The 19,550-nt window shown below is 35.2% G+C and overlaps 1 protein-coding gene across 1 annotated transcript in view; it reads left to right on the top strand.

Moving 5' to 3' along the window:
* Positions 1–7,355: 7,355 nt before the first annotated feature.
* LOC132145285 (uncharacterized) overlaps positions 7,356–19,550 on the top strand; it is a 40,655-nt gene continuing 28,460 nt past the window's right edge. The window contains exons 1-2 of the mRNA XM_059556174.1: positions 7,356–7,611; positions 12,867–12,969. Of these exons, the coding sequence (XP_059412157.1) occupies positions 7,442–7,611; positions 12,867–12,969 (273 nt within the window). The 5' untranslated portion in view covers positions 7,356–7,441. The remainder of the gene's footprint in view (positions 7,612–12,866; positions 12,970–19,550) is intronic.

The raw sequence follows: 19,550 nt of genomic DNA, 5'->3' as shown, positions 1-19,550 counted from the left end.
GAAAGTCCCACACGAAAGTTGATCTCTGTGGTCGTATTTCTAGAAAGTAGAGGAACTGAAATTGTTGCTCATCAGCTAGAACTGATCAAAAATGCCCACCATCACATGCAACACTTTTTTTTCATTTTGACATTAAAACAAAAACAACAACAACAAAAAAACACCTTCAACCTTTACCTACTCTTACTTTTACAGTGGAATTTACAGTAAAAACAGTTTTGGTTTCAAACTAACTCCTCCTAGCTATTATATAATAAAAGATGATAACAATAACTAAAGAAACTTTGACTCTCTGAAACATTTAAATTATGGTTTTTACCGCTCCAAACAAAACATGGCTTATTTTGTTGAATTAGCCTTAAAAATACAGTTGAGTTCAGAAGAACTTGCAATTATATAACTATGTAAAAGTAACACAATTCTTCTATTTGTGAAACTGGAGGTTAATATTAAGCAAAGCACTGATTTGCGTAACTTATCTGGCAGTTTACATCACGCTCAGTCACCATTCTTGCGCAATGCTGACCTGTACTTTTACCAAACCACTTTTCTAGTCACTATAAGCAGGTAAAACTTGGGTATGATCATCATAAATGTCAGGAACGGAAGACAAAGCAGTTACAGTAAGTAATGCCTCACGGCTTCTCTGTTCTCTCTGAGTACAACACTTATCTGTTTCCTTTTGTCATAGCCTCCCCTCTTCTCCCCTCAAGGGCACTTACATGAAGGGAGAGCCCCACACACACACACACACACCTCAGACCAGAACAAACACACCTCAGCAGGGTTTGTGTGAGAGAAGGACAGAGAAAGACTACATCTGTCATTGACAGCATGTCAAACCACCACTCTGAATACATCTTAGGAGAAGTTGCAAGAGGCCCTTTTATGGCAGAAAGGAGAAAGAAACAGAGAGAAGCATGTGAAAACACACCACAGAGAAAGAAAGAAAGAAAGAGTGGAACTTGACTTGCTGTAAATGACATGAGGAGTGTGTACGTGTGTGTTTGTCACTGTGGGTGTGTGTGTGTGACATGTTCAGAGTACTTGCATTGCCTTCCTGCACAGACTTAAAACTTCATGCATTCAGTAATTGCTAGTAAGTCATTCTCTGAAACCCAGAAGCTTAGTTCCTGTCAACGTTGGCCAGCGCAGCACTGGGGCAAAAGTAGTTTAAATGCATAAAACCTAGTGTTATCATCTCAAAAACATACCTAACCATGATGGCATGCAACATTTATTTTAATTTTGTTAATTTTGTTCACAAAATAGTCAAGTGTATTGACTACACTGTAAAAAAAAATATAGATATTTCAAAGTAAACAGATTATTGAGCAACATTTAACACTATTTCAGTCTTTCTGCTGAAAATTTTTGTTTAATTCAATGTATTACTTGTAGTTTCTTTGTAATTATTTGTGAACTTTCCAAGTAATTTCTAAGTGGACATGGTTTCATAGTAAATCCTTTTTTCCTAAGGGAAGATTCCAGATATATTATGAAACCTATAAATCAGTTTTTCCATGTGATAAGTGTTAAGGTGGCTTTAATCCTACACAAAATAAAATGTTTCTGTAGTTATCAGGTAATGGAGTGTGATGTATGATCTAATTCTGCAGTATCCCTTCAGGTGCTACTCAATTGTGAAAAGTTTTAAAATATAATTTTGCCACACCTTTTTATATTGGGCGAAACGTCATTTAAAAAGCGCATCAAAGTTTCACCTAAAAGCCTTAAAGGAAATAGTTCAAATAAAAAATAATAGTGTTAGAAAATCATTTTCATTTGATGTTTCATGATCATTTTGCTCTATTAATGTAATTTACTGCCCTCTTACTAGAAGACTTCTGTGTAATTTGAATACTATTGAAATGACAACATTCCAGGGCTTTTGGCCAGACTGGCAGCTTACCATTTGACTTTTTTCTGGTCTTATCCATAAATCACTTTGAAGTGCAGTCATTATGTATCTATGACTACAAGAGAATTGAAAGTACAACCGGTACCATTTTTTTTCCAGCGAACCTGAGAGGTCTGGAAAAGCAACATTCAGTAATTATCACACAGGACCAAGGCGACACATATCCTGACTGACAGATCTTACATGCTTGGGTGCCTTTTTAGAGCAATACAGTGGAATTTTTAATTACATAACTTTACAAGTTGTTAATGCAAATAAGTATTAAATGCATTGGCTATTATGAACTAACAAAGAACTATACTGTTAAAGTATTCATTAATATATAGGTATATGTTTTATATAACCTATATATTAATAATATAGGTTAATGTTACTCTTAATATGTTTTTTAAACATTTCAGGCTGCATAATTAACATGTTAATACATTTTTTTTTTTTTTTTGTAAAAAGATTCAAAGTGCCTTTTAGGCAGTATTTGATTTGTGTTCAGTTACTATTTGCACATTTAATACATGGAAATAAAGTACATCAAATATCTGATATCATCACATTTTGCACATCCTAAGCATAAAGAATTTAAGAAAAAGAAGAAGAAGAAAAAAGAAACTGGCAGGTCACATTACTAATATATGTGTGGGTGAGTGTCCAAAGGGCAAGAGAGACTGTTGCTATGAATAAACATCTAAACATTGCATGTTATCTATTATACTCAACAGCCAGTTTAACGCTTCAATGCATTTTCGCTTTTTCTTCTTCAGTTCTGACTCAAAAACCCAAGCATGATTAAAAGTCACAAGTAAATTCCAAATATGCACACGGTCGCACACTAAAAAGCTGATGACACATTAGATAATGTGCCTCACTTCTAACTAAATCAAATTTAGGCTGAGTTAAATCCAGAGTTTCACTGTAAATATTTAATATGGTCACACGTTCCTTGTCATACATTTCAACAAAAATCTTCACTAGAAATGTTTCACACCTAATTTGCACCATAACAACTATACAGGCTTACTTCCAGATAACTGTGCATGGATTAACCTGTTTTGTTTAAAGCAACATTAAAAGGGTAGAATGACTGACAGGCAATCTGCCTAACTGACCTTTCTACTTTCTTTTTATTTTAGGTAGTACAAGGAATTGTTTCCTTCTGTGTAATCTGATCATCTTTGTACAACTGGACGCACTCAAATGCACAAACAAGATCAAGAATTTTTGTGCCGTGTGTCCTGGTTTATTTCAGTTTGATGCCTCACCTCCAACTGCAAACGTTTTTTTTTCTTCTGTTTCTGTTCTTCCTCAGCATGCAAAACAACAAAGTTCTTCAATAAGTGTGAGTGGGTACTTTCACAATCACATTTTCCTTGCCACAATGTAAAAAAAAAAAACATAAACAACTTGCCCTTTATGCAACAATAAATCACTTTTGCTTAATTTAAATTTGTTCAGTTAACTTTTTAATTTTTTATTTTGTTTCAATTTGTTTTATTTATTCAAATGCACTTTTTTATGAATTACGTAATGCAGGGGGTACCTGCTGATTGTTGCATCTCATCACAAGCATAAATCAACTGATCCTATATCTTGTCATAACATATACAGACTTTAAAATATAGTGAACGAAGACATGATGAGACTCCTAGACCAGGTATACACAAACAACAAAGATATACCCCTCCCACTTTTCCAGAGAAAGAGTTTTACCTTGTAACAAGACTTCCACATAACAGACATTTCTGTGTATCTGTGTAGCCTTTTAATATGGCTGCCTCCATTGTTGGAAATGATGTTGCTAATGTCAGTGATCTGTGGTGTGACCAGGAAGTTTTCATAAGTGGACCATGAAAAAATCATACCTGCATGACATTTGTTGTTGACATCTTTGTGTTTTTTAAAGATCTGGACATGCCCTGGTATGTCAACTGGGCAACATCGTTCTGTTTTCCACACACCAGATTAGTCACAGACTTATTCAAATGTTCATACACTCCTTTTGCCAGTCAAATACTCGTGACTAAGTGGTGCATGTCATGTTTCTCAATCTGCTGTGTCATTTGCTATTTAGGATTGATTATTTAATAATGGACCTTGGAGAAAACATTTAGCAAAATAGGAAGTAGACCTGTACTTTTCTCATATGAAAAGAAAAACAACTGAAAGCCAGTATGACAGTACTGAACCAGACAAATGCAGACAAATCCTCTTTTTCAGGGGCGTCATGCACCTGTTTTTGAATGTTACTTTTGTATAATTTTTATTTATTTGTAATTGAGTTTAACAGCGAGTGATCACAATGCACTTTGTTGTATGGAAAAGAACAGGGCATTTTCCATCACATCTCAAAGTCATGGGAGTTTCAGGTGACAGAAGCATGAGGAAATGATGAAGGAGTGAACTTTAGCATATGATCTGTGGAAAAGACGACTCATATTTAAACTCATTAAGTGTTTATTTCTACTTTCAGCATTTTAGACAGATTTTTTTCCCTACTTATCAAGTTAATTCTGTAGAGGGAAAGTGTCTGTCTAAAATAATACATTCAAACTCAAAGCATAGCCTCTTGTGGCACATCAAAGTAGCAGTAACTTCCTTAAAATCTTTATCAATTGAGTAAGGAAGTTGAACTCAGTCAACTTTGCATTTTGCATGAGAGGCACTGCTTTGATATCTCCTCAGTTTTAATGTATATGATGCTTCTAGTCAGATCAATGAATTTGGACTCACATTCATCGTTTTTTATCAATTAATCATTTAATTTAATTTTCAACGTGCATACCTGTTTAAACATTCTTCTTTCATGGTTCAGATGGATGGGTGTTATCCTGCAAACAAGCTCTGTCAATACTATAAAATTAATTTCAGTTACGCCTGAAACCATAAACTGAATTCAATCTATAACTGCTGAAAAAGTACCACCTCAGCTCTGTGTTTGAATACATATGAGTAACCATAGGTGTGTTAAAGATCATTGTTTTTGACTGCTGGTTGTATAATCACTTTATATTTTAGCCATTGTTTCGTTCATGTTATATAATTATACATTAGTTGTTGCTCTTTGATATATGAATAGCCTAATATAAATGAAATATTAGGCTTATTTTTCTCAGAAACTATCTCTTACGAAATTCACTTGCCTTGTAGCTAAGTTCAGTTCAGATATTCAGCTAGTAGCCTATGCTTTCACGTTTTTGGTAAATTAGCGCAAACTGCAGGTCAAAGGATGTTATCACTGTAGGAAGGTTTTGATTGTGTTATGTGTTGACGATATAGGCCTAGGCCTACACTGCACAGTATCACATTACATTGCATGTTTAAATGTTGTGTGAACAGTATGCAGCGATGAGTGTTTCAATATGCATTGAACTGAATACATCACAAGACCCCATTACATTGTATGTTTGATTCTTACATTTTACCCTTATTTGTTTTGCATAAATGTCTTACAATCTGATTTAAACTTTTCTGATAATAGATATTTATAGGAGGATATTTATATTATCTGTCACAGTTCAACTCTTACGTTTGATTAAAACTTGTTTTATAAAAACATAAATATAATTAAAAATGTTTATTTTTTTATATAACGTGGTTACCACTTCAAGTGTGCTGAAAAAGATTGTTTAGTAGTGTGGCGACATCTGCTGACGAATAAATGTCATTATTTCTTGTGGAGCAGAAAGCACAAGTACAGTGTAGGTGCAGTCATATTTGCTTGAATAATTGGGCCTATTTCTGTTAGATTTTCAAATATGGTTACAACACACTTGTTTTTCAAAGTGTAAAGGTGCTGTGGCTGTCCACATCTGAGTTGACAAAAGAAACAGTTGTTTTGATAGTTGTTCAAAAGATTAAAACAAAAGAAAGATTTTACAAAAACAAAAAAAATTATATAGCAAATAGTAGCACTGAGGGACAGTAGTTGAATAATCAAGGTCACCTTTACTTATGAGCACATTTCTTAGAGTCCTACAGCTAGCGTATGCCAGAGGTCTGTACAAGGAAAGTAACAACAACAAGTGAACTAAAAATTATAAGGTGACTTATGGTAATGTGGGCCAGTTTTTGTAAAACATACAATTTACAATTTTATATAAAAAAAAATATTCTTTACTTCTGTTAACTTTAAGGTCCAGCTAATATTTCAACTTGAATACAGTCTATATGTTATTTGCAAGGTATAGGTAACAGTAAACTTTTTGAGATCATGCACTCTTTTTTTTCAGGTAAAGTGGGCCAGCTGTTATGGTAAATTAAGCCATTCCTGATTTATCAAATGATCGCTACGTTCTCTAAACACTTTAAATGTACTTTGATGCGTCCAATGTTAAATATTGTATTCTGCATCTACATTTTGCTCTCCTCATCCTTTTATCACAGCATAAACTGAACTTCCTGCCTCACCTTCTTTTCCCTTATTTTCTGATTGCACACTAATTGCTGTTTTCAATACAGTCAACTGTAACAAAGCTAGGATCAAACCAGTAGGCCTAGCCTACTGATTCAGACGTTAGGATGATAAAATAACTAAATATTTATACAGTGAACAGACATGTCACTGAACCGAACCTAACCTTCTTTAACCTATACCAATTTTATTTTTTTATTTTTTTGTCTGTATTTATTTTTTATTTTTTTTCTGACAGACGCCAAGCTTGCTATTTCGACTGGTAACAACACCAACCTGAAAGAAAGAAAGAAAGAAAGAAAGAAAGAAAGAAAGAAAGAAAGAAAGAAAGAAAGGTAAATTAGCTTAGTAGTCCTATGGATTTCGAGAATCAGCTGAAATATTTTTATGTTAGGCTAGGCTATTTGTGCTTTTAGTGTTTCTTTCGAGAAAAAAACATTCGCGAATAGCTACAATAATAGCCTGTAAATAATAGCATACATTAATAATAATAATAATAATAATAATAAACGAATCATTTTTGAATTATGGAAATTACTGTTGACCATTAAATGACGTTAATGAAACGCTAATTAGTTTGTTATTTGCGGCAACTTGATCAGTTGACAGAGTGGAACATTTTTTAAAGGTTTGTTTCAATGGAGGAAAAGTCTCTTAGTTCACTAATTTTTATAACTAGACTGTAGACCTAATTGTGCCCGCCGTGAATGATTTGATTTTAAGGAGCGATTAATGATTCATTACTCATACATAACACACACATCCTGAACAATGATCGAATTAGTGAACTAATCTGATTCAAAAGATTCGATTCATTTGATGACTCAATAACCCTAACACATTAAATGAAGTAGAGTTGGCTGCGTTTCATAACCCTATAGAGTACTGCCTATATTGACCATATTTAAATCAGGGGCGCGAGTTTTTAGAGCGTGCCTATGATACAAAACACTCGGTAGGTGTCTCACTATAGCTTTGACACAGCTAGAGCATCTGTTCACGAGAGAGCAGGGTTTGGCGGTGTTCTACCTGCGTCGACGCAGTGCATCGTAATACAATTTTACACAATTCATTCGCGTGCTTCTGCAGTCGCCTAATCCTTTTGAAGTTTCACCATGGCGAAAAAGAGTTTTTCCACCAAAAAATCTTTGAGGAATTTGTTTTCTAAAAGTGATGCAAATCTCAAAGAGTCTGTAGAGAAAGATGACAGTGGCAAAGGAATTCTCAATGCATTTAAAAGGAAGTCAAAAAAATCGGAGAGTACGGAGAGTCTAAAGGCTGCAAGGTAAAACTATTTCATTATGTTTGCCGCTAATATGATCTATGCTTAATTTTTGTCCATGTCTCTGACAGTCTAAAACCAATATCTGTCATCTGTAGGTTTAAACGATACAGAATTTACAAACTACAAGCTTATTGAAATTCTCAATGATTTATTCTTAAAAAACAGCTAGGCTATTCTGTACAGTCAAAGTCTATGTTTCCTCTAATTTGATTGCCCAGGTAGTTTTCAGAGACTAATGATAAAGGAATTTGTTATATTTTCTATTCTGTTCTGCTGTAATTTGTAGGATTTATTTTCTATTAAATATTATTAGTAGTAGTAGTATTTTGAAATATATTCGGAGCTAAATTATTCTGTTAACCTTTTGGCACCTTAAATTATTATAGACTATTTTAATGTTACTATTTCATTTTATTATTGTTGTTGTTGTTGTCTAGGTTTTGTTCGAAATGTAAGTTTATATAAAATATAAAATTATAAGATCCAGTTACACTTCTGTGCTTGTGATATTGCTTAATTGAACAGATTGATTACATGATTATTTAAGTGTATTGCTTGATTACATGATTACATGATTAATACACAATGTTTGTGACTTTTTTGCTGTAAATAAAAATATTTAGTAAGCTTCTTGAGACACAAAATATAAATGTCCTGCAATTATCAATTATAAAAATAACTTTTTTTCAAGTGGGTTCATAAGAAATAATTGACCCATATTGTTCCAAATAGGCTAACAAACATAAGAACTCTTACAAAAAAAAACATTAAAAGGATAGTTCAACTCAAAATGAAAATTCTGTCATTAATTACTCACCCTCATGTTAAGACCTTTGTTCGTCTTTGGAACACAAATTAAGATATTTTTGATGAAATCGGAAAGCTTTCTTACCCTGCACAGACAGCAACGTAACTGAAATGTTCCCAAACCCAGAAACATAGTAAGGACATCTGTAAAACTACGTGATATTAGTGCCTCAACTTAAATTTAGCGAAGCTATGAGAATACTTTTTGTGCATAAAAAAATAAAAATAACATTAGGCTATTCAACAAATCTTTTCCCTAAGTTACCGTTTTCCACCATTTTGGAGAGTACCATGATGCATGTGCACGCTTTCCCCAAAACATAATCAGTGTAATCAATGTTGTTTACTTTCAGGGGAAAGTGCATGCACACACACAGCAGTAAACAAATACACACACACACACACACACACACCGTGAATACACACCCGGAGCATTGGGCAGCCATTCATACTGCAGCGCCTGGGGAGCAGTTGGGGGTTTGGTGCCTTGCTCAAGGGCAGTTCAGTCGTGGAATTGCCGGCCCGAGACTCAAACCGACAACCTTAGGAGTCAAACTCTCTAATAACTAGGCCACGACTTCCATAATATACTAATATATGTTGAATTTTGACACTGCCAACCTTTAAATTAAGTTGACAGTAAGTAATAAACAGTATTGAGCATTGAGTAGTTGAGTGTTGTGCATTTTTCCTTACTATTTTTTAATAGTTGTTTAATAATATTAACGGAACCGGAACTGTTAGGCAGAACCGGAATGGGAACATTTCTTATGATTCCCAACCCTAGTCATGGTACTCTCCAAAATGGCGGAAGACGGTAACTCTGGGGAGAATAATTGTTGAATAAAGTCATTATTTTTGTTTTCCGCATTTCATCCAAAAACATCTTACTTTGTGTTCCAAAGATGATCGAAGGTCTTACGGGTTTGGAATGGCATGACGGTGAGTAATTAATGACAGAATTTTCCTTTTGGGAGAACTATCCCTTTAAGTGAATTCATTGTGATAAGAGCACATTCAACATTTTTACCAACATTATTTTCATTGTAGGTAGGGCTGTACAATTAATCAAAATTAAATCGCAAAGGCAATAAATTGTGATTAGGCAGAAGCTGCAATTGTCATGCATATCTTTCAATGAAGCACAGTTCTGTGATCAGTAGTTAATCTCCATCCAAAGGCCAGAGGGCGCTCTCACGCTGAAAATCCAGTTGGAGCAGCATTTACTACACAGAACCATAGTTCACTCAGAAGATAGGCAACCAGCTGTCATTATCGCAAACGATTTAGTTGATTTTTATAAAACTACGATTATGAACATGATTTTGCACAGCTTGTCAGAGAACTACGGCTCTGTCTAGTAAATGCTGCTCCACCTGAAAGCAGGTGATAGAGATATACTACTAATCACAGAATCGGCTTTACTGACCAAATGTGCATGACAATAGCGATTAATCGCGTTTGATTTATCGTGTAGCCCTAATTGTTGGGACAAAATTGGAAAAAAGTAAAGGAAAAAAATTTAAGGACTCTTAAAGTGACTGGGGATTCCTAAAGCGAAGTCTACCAAACTGCTACAAACATCAACATTTAAAAAACCTTGGGGGTTTATTTGGGACACTTGGGAGCTTTAAATGGTACACATGTACCTTAAAACAGTTAGGACTTGTTATGCAGCAGACTTTTGCATTGGTCTTGGCTGAGTCTACTCTTTTCTGTTTGAATACGCTCTTCAGCTTCACCTAGTCAGCTGGTGAATGTGCTCAGAAAGAGGTCAATTGCAATTTTAGTGTTGCTTTATGGAACCTTTCAGTCATATAAGTGTGTCATATAACTCATAGTCAAGTAATGATTTTAATTGTTCCATAATTTCAAGGGTGGTAGAACGTTGGTAAATGTAAGGCTGCAGAGTTGACAAATCTACAAATTATGCAGCTAATCATGATGACACTTATACAGTACCAGAAATGTTTGGGCTGAATGTAGGTTAATGGTTGTTTTGAGTTCAATCATGTAAAATGACCTATCGCTTTAATTGCTAATACTGTGTGAAGAGCATGTTTGTTTGGATGTTTGGATTTGCATATTCACACAGCTTAGCCAATTAAACCCTGAACAACCAGCTTTTGTACTTAAATATTGTAGGTTATTTGTACTGCCAAAAAAGCTCCTCCCTCAGGTGAGCAACCTGCTGTAAACTTATAAAAATACCCTAGCATGTGACTGTTCTTCAGAACCTGTCTGTTGTAACAGACAGGATCTTTCTTCTGTTTGCTTGGCACAATACGTTGTGATGCTTTATTCAAACACTGTTCGCCATGTGTCTCCATTCCCAAATAAACTGTGACACAAAGGCAAACAAACTGTGTACTCACAGTGAGGTCATGTGACAGCAATACATTTAAAATCATCAATCCTTTTGCCAGAGTAGACAGACTCAACGTAGTTTATAATTGTCTCTGATAGTAGACTAACAATGTGTAGGATGTGAAAGTGTTTGTAAGATGAGAATCCAGCTGCAGATATCACTCACAACCAGATAGAAACTTCTGAGAAGTCTTAGCTAAAGTTTTCAATTTTAGTAATTTAAAATGTATTTAGATCAAATGGTATAAAAGTTTAATATCAGTTATCTATGGAAGCCCATTTCCACCAGTGAATAAAAAAATAAAAAAGGAAATTGTGACTTTTATATCACAAATGTGACTTTTTTCTTGCAGTTCCGACAACTTATTTTTTTTTTTTCAGAATTGAGTGATACAAACTCGCGGTTCTGATTTTGGAAGTCAGAATTGTGAGATGTAAACTTGCAGTCCTGAGAACATTTCAGTCTTTTTCCCCCCTCAAAAATTGGACTTTAATAACTTGCAAATGTGAATTTATACCTCACAATTTTGAGAAAAAAAAGTCGGACTTGTGAGACAAAAAAGTCACAATTACCTTTTGAATTTTATTTATTCAGTGGTGGAAACGAGCTTCCATAGTTATCAGCCATAACATGAAAATAATAAAAAAAACTTTTGGGGAAATTATTTATTTATATATATATATATACATATATATATATATATATATATATTTTTTTTTTTTTTTTTTTTTTTTATAAATTACCTGTCTAGTTTCCTGTGCTCTGTAAAATAAATGTAAGGACCAGGAATCCATTTCTTGCCTCACTATTTTAAGAAAATTAATATAACTGCATGACATCAATGCATTTTTTTCCCTTTTGAGTCAGTTTTCTGTGCTGCCAGCAAATGATATAGTTATACCTACAGGAACAGGCCACACCGCATACTTACTCTCTTCCATCACACAGAGCGAAACTCATACCTTTGGCTGTTCCCTCTGGGGAAAAGCTTGATTAAAAAAAACTTAGATATGTGAGTGAAAGTTTCAGTTTGTTTTCACCTGATGCTGTTGGCATGACACTGATACCTGTAAAGGTGAGACCTTTAAAGAGGTCAATATTTTTACTGGTACAGGTTAGTAATAAATATCACGTAAGTGATTATGCTCAGGTTAAATTTTAAATGTGCATGGCATGCATCAATGTGTGAACAAACACATTTTTAGTGTCATATGCCTGGGGGGGTTAAAGGTGGGTTTGGAATGTGAAGCAGAATATTTAGCAAAAGACCCTGCAATCTTTAGGCCTCACACAACTCCCTTCTAATTGCTCTCACATGCGGTTTAGGTTCCTAGATCGTTAATACATGTATATGCATGCAATTGAAAACTTTGAAGTTGGAGAATCAGTCTGAGCTGACTACATGACATGTACATGCTTCTATCACATAACTAAAAGCATAAGTTACTTCAGTGTATCATCAGTCATTCAGGTTGCTCAAGTAACAGTTGCTCTTTGTTTAAAATAGGTTTATGTGAATGACAAAGACGTGATTCACTTTCAAAAAATGTGATTGCTTCCTTCATGATGGGGAATTTTTTGGATGCACCTGTTCCACCTTAATATTCAAATCAGAGCTGAGATATTATAAGAACGTGTGATGGCACACAATTAAGAAGGTGAATCAGAACCATGATGCACTGATGCCTGAATTCCTGCCTGCATGACTGTATTCACTCTTGATTTGCACTCACTTTACTTAAGTTATTTTAGATGGTGCTGTATAGTGGATGTGTTTGTGTTAGTAAGTGCATGTGTTTTAGTGTGTGTTGTGTGTCCACGTCTTGTTCTCTGAAAGTACGGTATATTTTTGAAGAAAATGAATAACCTGTTTACACATTGTATTTGGATGAGCTGTCGGTCTTAGGAAAGATAGATCATTTAATGTTGTACATTCTTGTCGTTTTGGCTGACTGACTCGAGCATTGGCGCCACACAGTAAACTGCAGGTCACTTTTTGTTTGCTCTCTCTGTGCATTTATCTGAACTTTAAACCGAATTGCCAATCTCCAGATCTCTAAATGAATGTCATCTTCTACAGAACTGATTCTGGGACATTGGGAGCTGGCGACAGTGAAACTCACGATGATGAGAAGTGGACTAAACGCAAGACATCTCTGTTTGGCACTCTTCTCAGGTCAAAGGTCAGAGAGCACTACACTTGTAATTCAGTTGGATTTTTGAACCAACGTATGTATGTCTATGCGATGCATATTATAAAAATATAGTAAAATGTATCTTGTTTTACAGTTAATTTAACCCTTTCAGTGTATGTGTTGCAATGCAAGAACATGGTACATATTTCACTAATATTCAAACACAGAGCTTGAAAAGTAAGGTAATTAGCACAACCAATAGGGTGCAAATAATAACAATAATACTACACAGTTCATCCTCCTTCTATGATCAAGGATTTGAGGTTTTAAGCTGTCTTTGCCACCTGCTGGTAAATGTTGCAACTACACCATCTTTCACAATTTATGCTTAACAGTTGTTTTGTAGAAAAAAAGTTTATCACAGAATAATTAATAAAATGAAAAAAGGGAAAATAAAAATCAAACAAAAAATCAATCATGCTTTTAATTGCATCCTGAACCCAAATATCAATTATTCTTGTTTCAGAATTGTTAATTGCTATAGTCCATCTCATATGTTTTCCATATTGAATATATCCATATTTTGAATAAATAAACAAACAGCTGATGATGACGATGATGTAATGAAGGAATGATTAATTCTCCCTTCTCAAGCTTATGTTCAGTAGTCCAGAAGTAATATGCATACCATTTTTGCACGAGAGACATGCACAGACGTGATGAAGAACACGTATGGTTGAGGCAAATTATGCTAAATGTAATTTTAGGAGCACAGGGTTGTGTGGAAAACAGGATGGTGCCTCTTTTTGAATGGTTATTATTGTTGTTATTTAGCATTTATATAATTGTTCTAATTTATTGTTCTTCCTACCTTTTGTCCTGTCCTCTTTTTTTAAAGACTCATGAGTCTGTCTGTAAGCCTTCAGGTCCATTTAATACTGCTAAACACTAATCAGACCAAAAAATCATAAAATATTTTTATTTCTATAATATATTCTTGGTTTAGTTAATTGTATGGATTTGTTCTTACATTTTTTTTACTGTCCTGCATCCTAAGGTTTTATTAAAATCTGATTTATGGATTTAAGATGGAGCTGTTATGTTTATTGGTCAGTATTTAAAGTGGTTCATCTGTAATCTGGCTTACTATTTTAAAGTACTTTTTAAAAATGTATAAAATGTATGTATGTATATCATATTTTTAAGTTAGCTGCTTATTTTTTATAGTAAGATCAGGAACCAAGCACTTCAGTTTTTGCACAGAAGCTCTTAGCCTTTGGTTATAAATCCTTTTTTTTTTTTTAGCCTGACCAACAGGTGGAGCTATTTGCATGTGTATGTACCTACATGCTTGTGTGGGTGTGTTTATTGTGGCTAAACAATCCTCAGTGGCTTCACAAAAAAGTTCTTCACAAATTTCTGACAAGATGCCTGTATGGTTTCTTCTTCCATGTCAATTCCTTTAGGTTGCATTTGGAGTCATATGATAAAAATAACAATTATTTTTACGTTGTTGTTTCACGCAGTGCCTTTTGATGTATGAGATAAGCGTAACTCCTCAATAAAAAAGCAGATAGCATTGATTAGCAGTGTTGAAATATCATAAGTGTAATTCCAGCAAGAAGAAAGTTATTAATAAATGGTTCATAAATAGTTTATTTGGCTTTACATGTATTTAAGGCTTGTCTTCAGATGTTTTACATTAGATTCAGTATCACAAAAATGTGTCATGTTCGTTAACAGAGATACTCAAATGTTCAGTATATATGTTCTTTGGAAATGAGACAGAGTTGTGTATTTCACAATACTAGTAAACCGCATTGATTGGTTAAGTTATATGACAGGTTGACTGATGACCAGCAGATATGGTCATTTTGAACAGTACCACCCACACAGTTCAAGGAATACAAGGGCCTCAACCCAGATTGACAGACAAAGACAAATCTCTCTCTATCTCACTTCATGACATTTCATCCACTGATGTTATCAGATGAGACACTAAATGCACTTAAGCAGCAGACTTATCATATTTCACCAGACAGCAAGACAACATTTAATTTCCCAAGGAGATATGAACTAGAGTGCTAATACCTTCGGTGCATAATGCATCTAGTAATCTGTCAATTATTTATTTGATTAATTAGATTTTCTTCTTTGCTATTCTTCTTCATCTTGCTTGTTACTGTTTATATAAATATGCAATTATTTTATGGCGTTATTTCCCTGTCAAATGTCGAGAGTGCATAATTGTAGCGCAAAAGTACATTAATATAATGCGAGAGCGTGAGTCTCTCTGCTCGCGCGCGGAATATAATGTGCGCGAGCGCGAATCTCTCTGCTCGCACGCGGAATATAATGTGCGGAGTGCGAATCTCTCTGCTTGCGCGCGGAATATAATGTGCAGAGTGCGAATCTCTCTGCTCGCGCGCGGAATATAATGTGCGGAGTGCGAATCTCTCTGCTTGCGCACGGAATATAATGTGCGGAGTGCGAATCTCTCTGCTTGCGCGCGGAATATAATGTGCGGAGTGCGAATCTCTCTGCTTGCGCGCGGAATATAATGTGCTGAGTGCGAATCTCTCTGCTTGCGCGCGGAATATAATGTGCGGAGTGCGAATCTCTCTGCTTGCGCGCGGAATATAATGTGCGGAGTGCGAATCTCTGCTTGCGCACGGAATATAATGTGCGGAGTGCGAATCTCTCTGCTTGCGCGCGGAATATAATGTGCGGAGCGCAAATCTCTCTGCGCACGCGCTCTCAGATACACGTTGCTCTTGTAAGAATGTTCTCTGGGCTCGCTCAGAGAGTAGGCCTATGCCTGCACTTAAAACATGTTCAGTGCAATCGCGAATCTCTCCTCTTCGCTTAAAGTAAGCGTGTACGTGCTTAGACTGCGTCCCGTGCATTCGCGCTTGGCCAAGTACTCTTCTCTTCGATTTCTTTCTCTTTGGTCTTGGCATAAACGCTGTCAAAACGGCAACCACCAATCAGAAATAGGCTTCAACGACTGACCAATGAAAACGCAACATCGTACATGGAATCTTATTGGTTGATATTGGTTGATAAGTTCACTGAAGTTCAATCAAGACGATACATTTGACATATTTAAGTATATTTATGTGTATATATGTGTATATATGTATATATACTGTATGTATATCTGTATATATATATATATGTGTGTGTGTGTGTGTGTGTGTATGTATATATATATATATATATATATATATATATATATATATATGTGTGTGTGTGTGTGTGTGTGTGTGTAAAGACCTCTAACACAGCTTGCTCTATTCTTTTTTTTATTTTTTATTCTTTTTTGCTTTCTATTCTGTTTTCTTTTTATTTATTATATTATTTAAAGCCCATGCTTCGTGTACTGTGTTAACCTAACTGAGACTTGTTATAGCACTTATATTTCATTGCTCTTTTTCTTGTTTTTGATTGATTCCACTGTCCTCATTTGTAAGTCGCTTTGGACAAAAGCGTCTGCTAAATGAATTAATGTAAATGTAATGTTCCATGTGCGGTTCAATATCAACCAATAAGATACCATGTACGATGTTGCGTTTTCATTGGTCAGTCGTTGAAGCCTATTTCTGATTGGTTGTTGCTGTTTTGACAGCGTTTATGCCAAGAGCAAGGAGAAAGAAATCGAAGAGAAGAGTAATTGGCCATGCGCGAACGCACGGAGCAAGTCTAAGCACGTACACGCTTACTTTTATGGCGCTCGCTTTGTGTCATTCGGCGACGAGACTGACAAGCACGACAGATAACACACGTGTATACGTGCGTGTACGTCTCCATTTGTTTTATATGGAGACGTACACGCAAATATCACGTCACGTAGACACGTCAATAACGTGTAGCTGTTGATTTTTACAGTAGTTAACGTGTGGATTACGTCTGTACGTCTTAACGTCTGTACGTCTGCCCGTCTTAACGTCTGCCCGTCTGCACGTCTGCCCGTCTGTACGTCTGTACGTCTGCACGTCTTAACGTCTGCCCGCCTAATTTTCCTTATTTTCTCATACTTTTACTGTTATAGACATTCTAGATAATCTTATTTTGGCAGTTTACTTAGAACTACATTGGATTTATTTATTTTTATAATGCTGAATGTTAAGTAGGCTACATACATTTGGTATCCCAATGATATACAAGTCTATTGTCATGTATATACGATCTTATGAGAGACAAATAAAATGGGCTAGTAAAATTCAGAAAAAATGGGTCATATCATTATTTGTTTGTTTAAGATTTGTTAAAGCCCTGCAGCAGCCGGTCTGCATGCCTCAAGTTCATTCATAGATGCTGCATTTAGTTTTAATTAACCATTCAGAAACGTATTGGATTTTAAACTAAAATAAATTATCAATCATTCAATTTAAAATCGTTTAACATAAATACTATTTAATAGAGCTACACTAAATATAAAGCCTAGCACTCTATTAAATTGAGCCTAGTCATACTGCACATTTTTTACTACTATGTTAAGAGCCCTGATAAATAAACTGTAACAGGCTTAAACGGATGCATCTTGTTTTCACCTGCAGGAAAAACAAACAGTTAAAACAAAAATGACAGTAAATGACCACTAAAGTCAGTAGGTGGCAGCAGAGGGACACTTATCTGCTCATTAGCCATGTCCACTCCTTGATCTATTTGTAAGGAAGTTTCAGTAAGTTTTGGGTCATTTATTCCTGTGCATTAAGGGCTCAGTGCATTAACAATTTCATAAAGGAGCAATGTTCGATATAGTATACATTTGCTTTTCTAAAATATTTTCAGTGCTTTAAATGTCTTACAGATTTGTATTGTATGGGGGTTCTGCGTCTTTGGAAAAGTTATATTCCACTAACACAAGATAATTAATGAGTGAAATGTATGACTGAATGATTTTTTTAATTTATTTTTATGTCAAAACGAAGCGTTTGTAATGTCATTTGTAGCATCTTTTAATAACAGAATAATAGACTTAAATGGTCAGAGTATGACTGATTTATTCTGTGGTATTGTCTGCATGCTGGTTCTATTCCTGTCTACTTATTGATACACGAGATACCCATACCTTTACCCTGCTCTTAAGCACACACAATAATCATAAATGCAACACTAAATCTTTAAATCATGGGAAATAAAGTTTGTTACATAAATAAGAATAACAGTAAAAAGCATTTTCTTAACAATTTTGCAGTTATTGAAGTACATGTTTTTCATTCCATATTGCTCCATTTGCACAATCCGTATTGTCATCACTGGAATTCTTGTAAGAGCAGATTGACATCAATTAAAAGTCAAATTAGTAGTCAACACTGCAGTTATATTGTATAAAACTGACTAAATGCTATGGCATAATCATGTTTATATTACTTATATGATTAACCAATATTATCCAATATCCAAAAGCAGCCATATCACCCTGTAGCCTAAGACTGGTTGCCCACTGAAGCTCAGCAGGGTTGAGTCTGGTTAGTACCTGGATGAGAGACTCCTGGGAAAACTAGGTCACTGCTGGAAGAGGTGTTAGTGAGGCCAGTAGGGGGCGCTCACCCTGTGGTCTGTGTGGGTCCTAATGCCTCAGTGTAGTGACGGGGACACTATACTGTCAAAGAGCACCGTCCTTCGGATGAGACGTTAAACTGAGGTCCTGACTCTCTGTGGTCATTAAAAACCAATGACCTGCACATTGGTGGTGGAGGTGATTCCCCCCCTTCCATATGTAAAAGCGATTTGAGTTCCTAGAAAAGCGCTATATAAATGTAATGAATTATTTTTATCATGTCATACTAAAATAAATAAGGTATAAAGAATAAAAGACAGTCAAGGTTTAGGGCATACAAAGTAATATTTATATGATTATTACTTTAACACAAGCAAACAATACACAATACATAGTATAAACAACGTAAAAACAACAACAACAACAGGACAGCTGGGGAGTGAACAGCCATGCAGGAGTTACCCCAAGTTTTAGGCTACCCCAAATACTGGTGACTGAATGATTCCAGTTGTCATAAAATGACAAAAGTCTTCATATGTATGCCCAATGGGCAACTTCAAGATGATGGCACAAGTGTTTGCTTCTGGGAACATCCGCCGTTTGCCATTCAGTTCCTCATGAAGAAAAGTAATGGCAGGATTCTCTTGAAATCCAAATGCAGGTATGGCAGATGCCCCAGAAGCAAACACAAGCACATCTTCCAGGGTGATATCAAGGGTCCCTCCACCTTCTACCTCCACTGCTGCATCTCCATCTGTAACATACAAACCAAAGAAACAATCTTAAAAAACAAACCAAAAAAACAGATTGCTAAACATTTTACTCATTAACAACTACAGTTGTAACCTGACATTTGACACATTTACACATTTGACCATATAGACAATTAAACATGTCATCTAGTACAATCCATTGACAAATACCAAGTTAGCATATACATGTACATGCTTGTAGAATCTACAAACATCTCCATAACAATACATTCATTACATGCCTGCTTGCTGTCATCTTCACTCTCTGCAATGAATGACCCTGTCTCAGAGTCCGGTTTCCCGTTATAGTTGGATTTGTATCAATAGATACTTTCAATTAAAAGGTGTTAGAGCAATCCTTAATACAAGTT

This window comes from Carassius carassius, chromosome 8, assembly GCF_963082965.1.
Source record: "Carassius carassius chromosome 8, fCarCar2.1, whole genome shotgun sequence".
Classification (NCBI taxonomy): domain Eukaryota; kingdom Metazoa; phylum Chordata; class Actinopteri; order Cypriniformes; family Cyprinidae; genus Carassius; species Carassius carassius.
The sequence above is the reverse complement of the archived record's forward strand: the minus strand, read 5'-3'. Positions and strand labels throughout refer to the sequence as shown.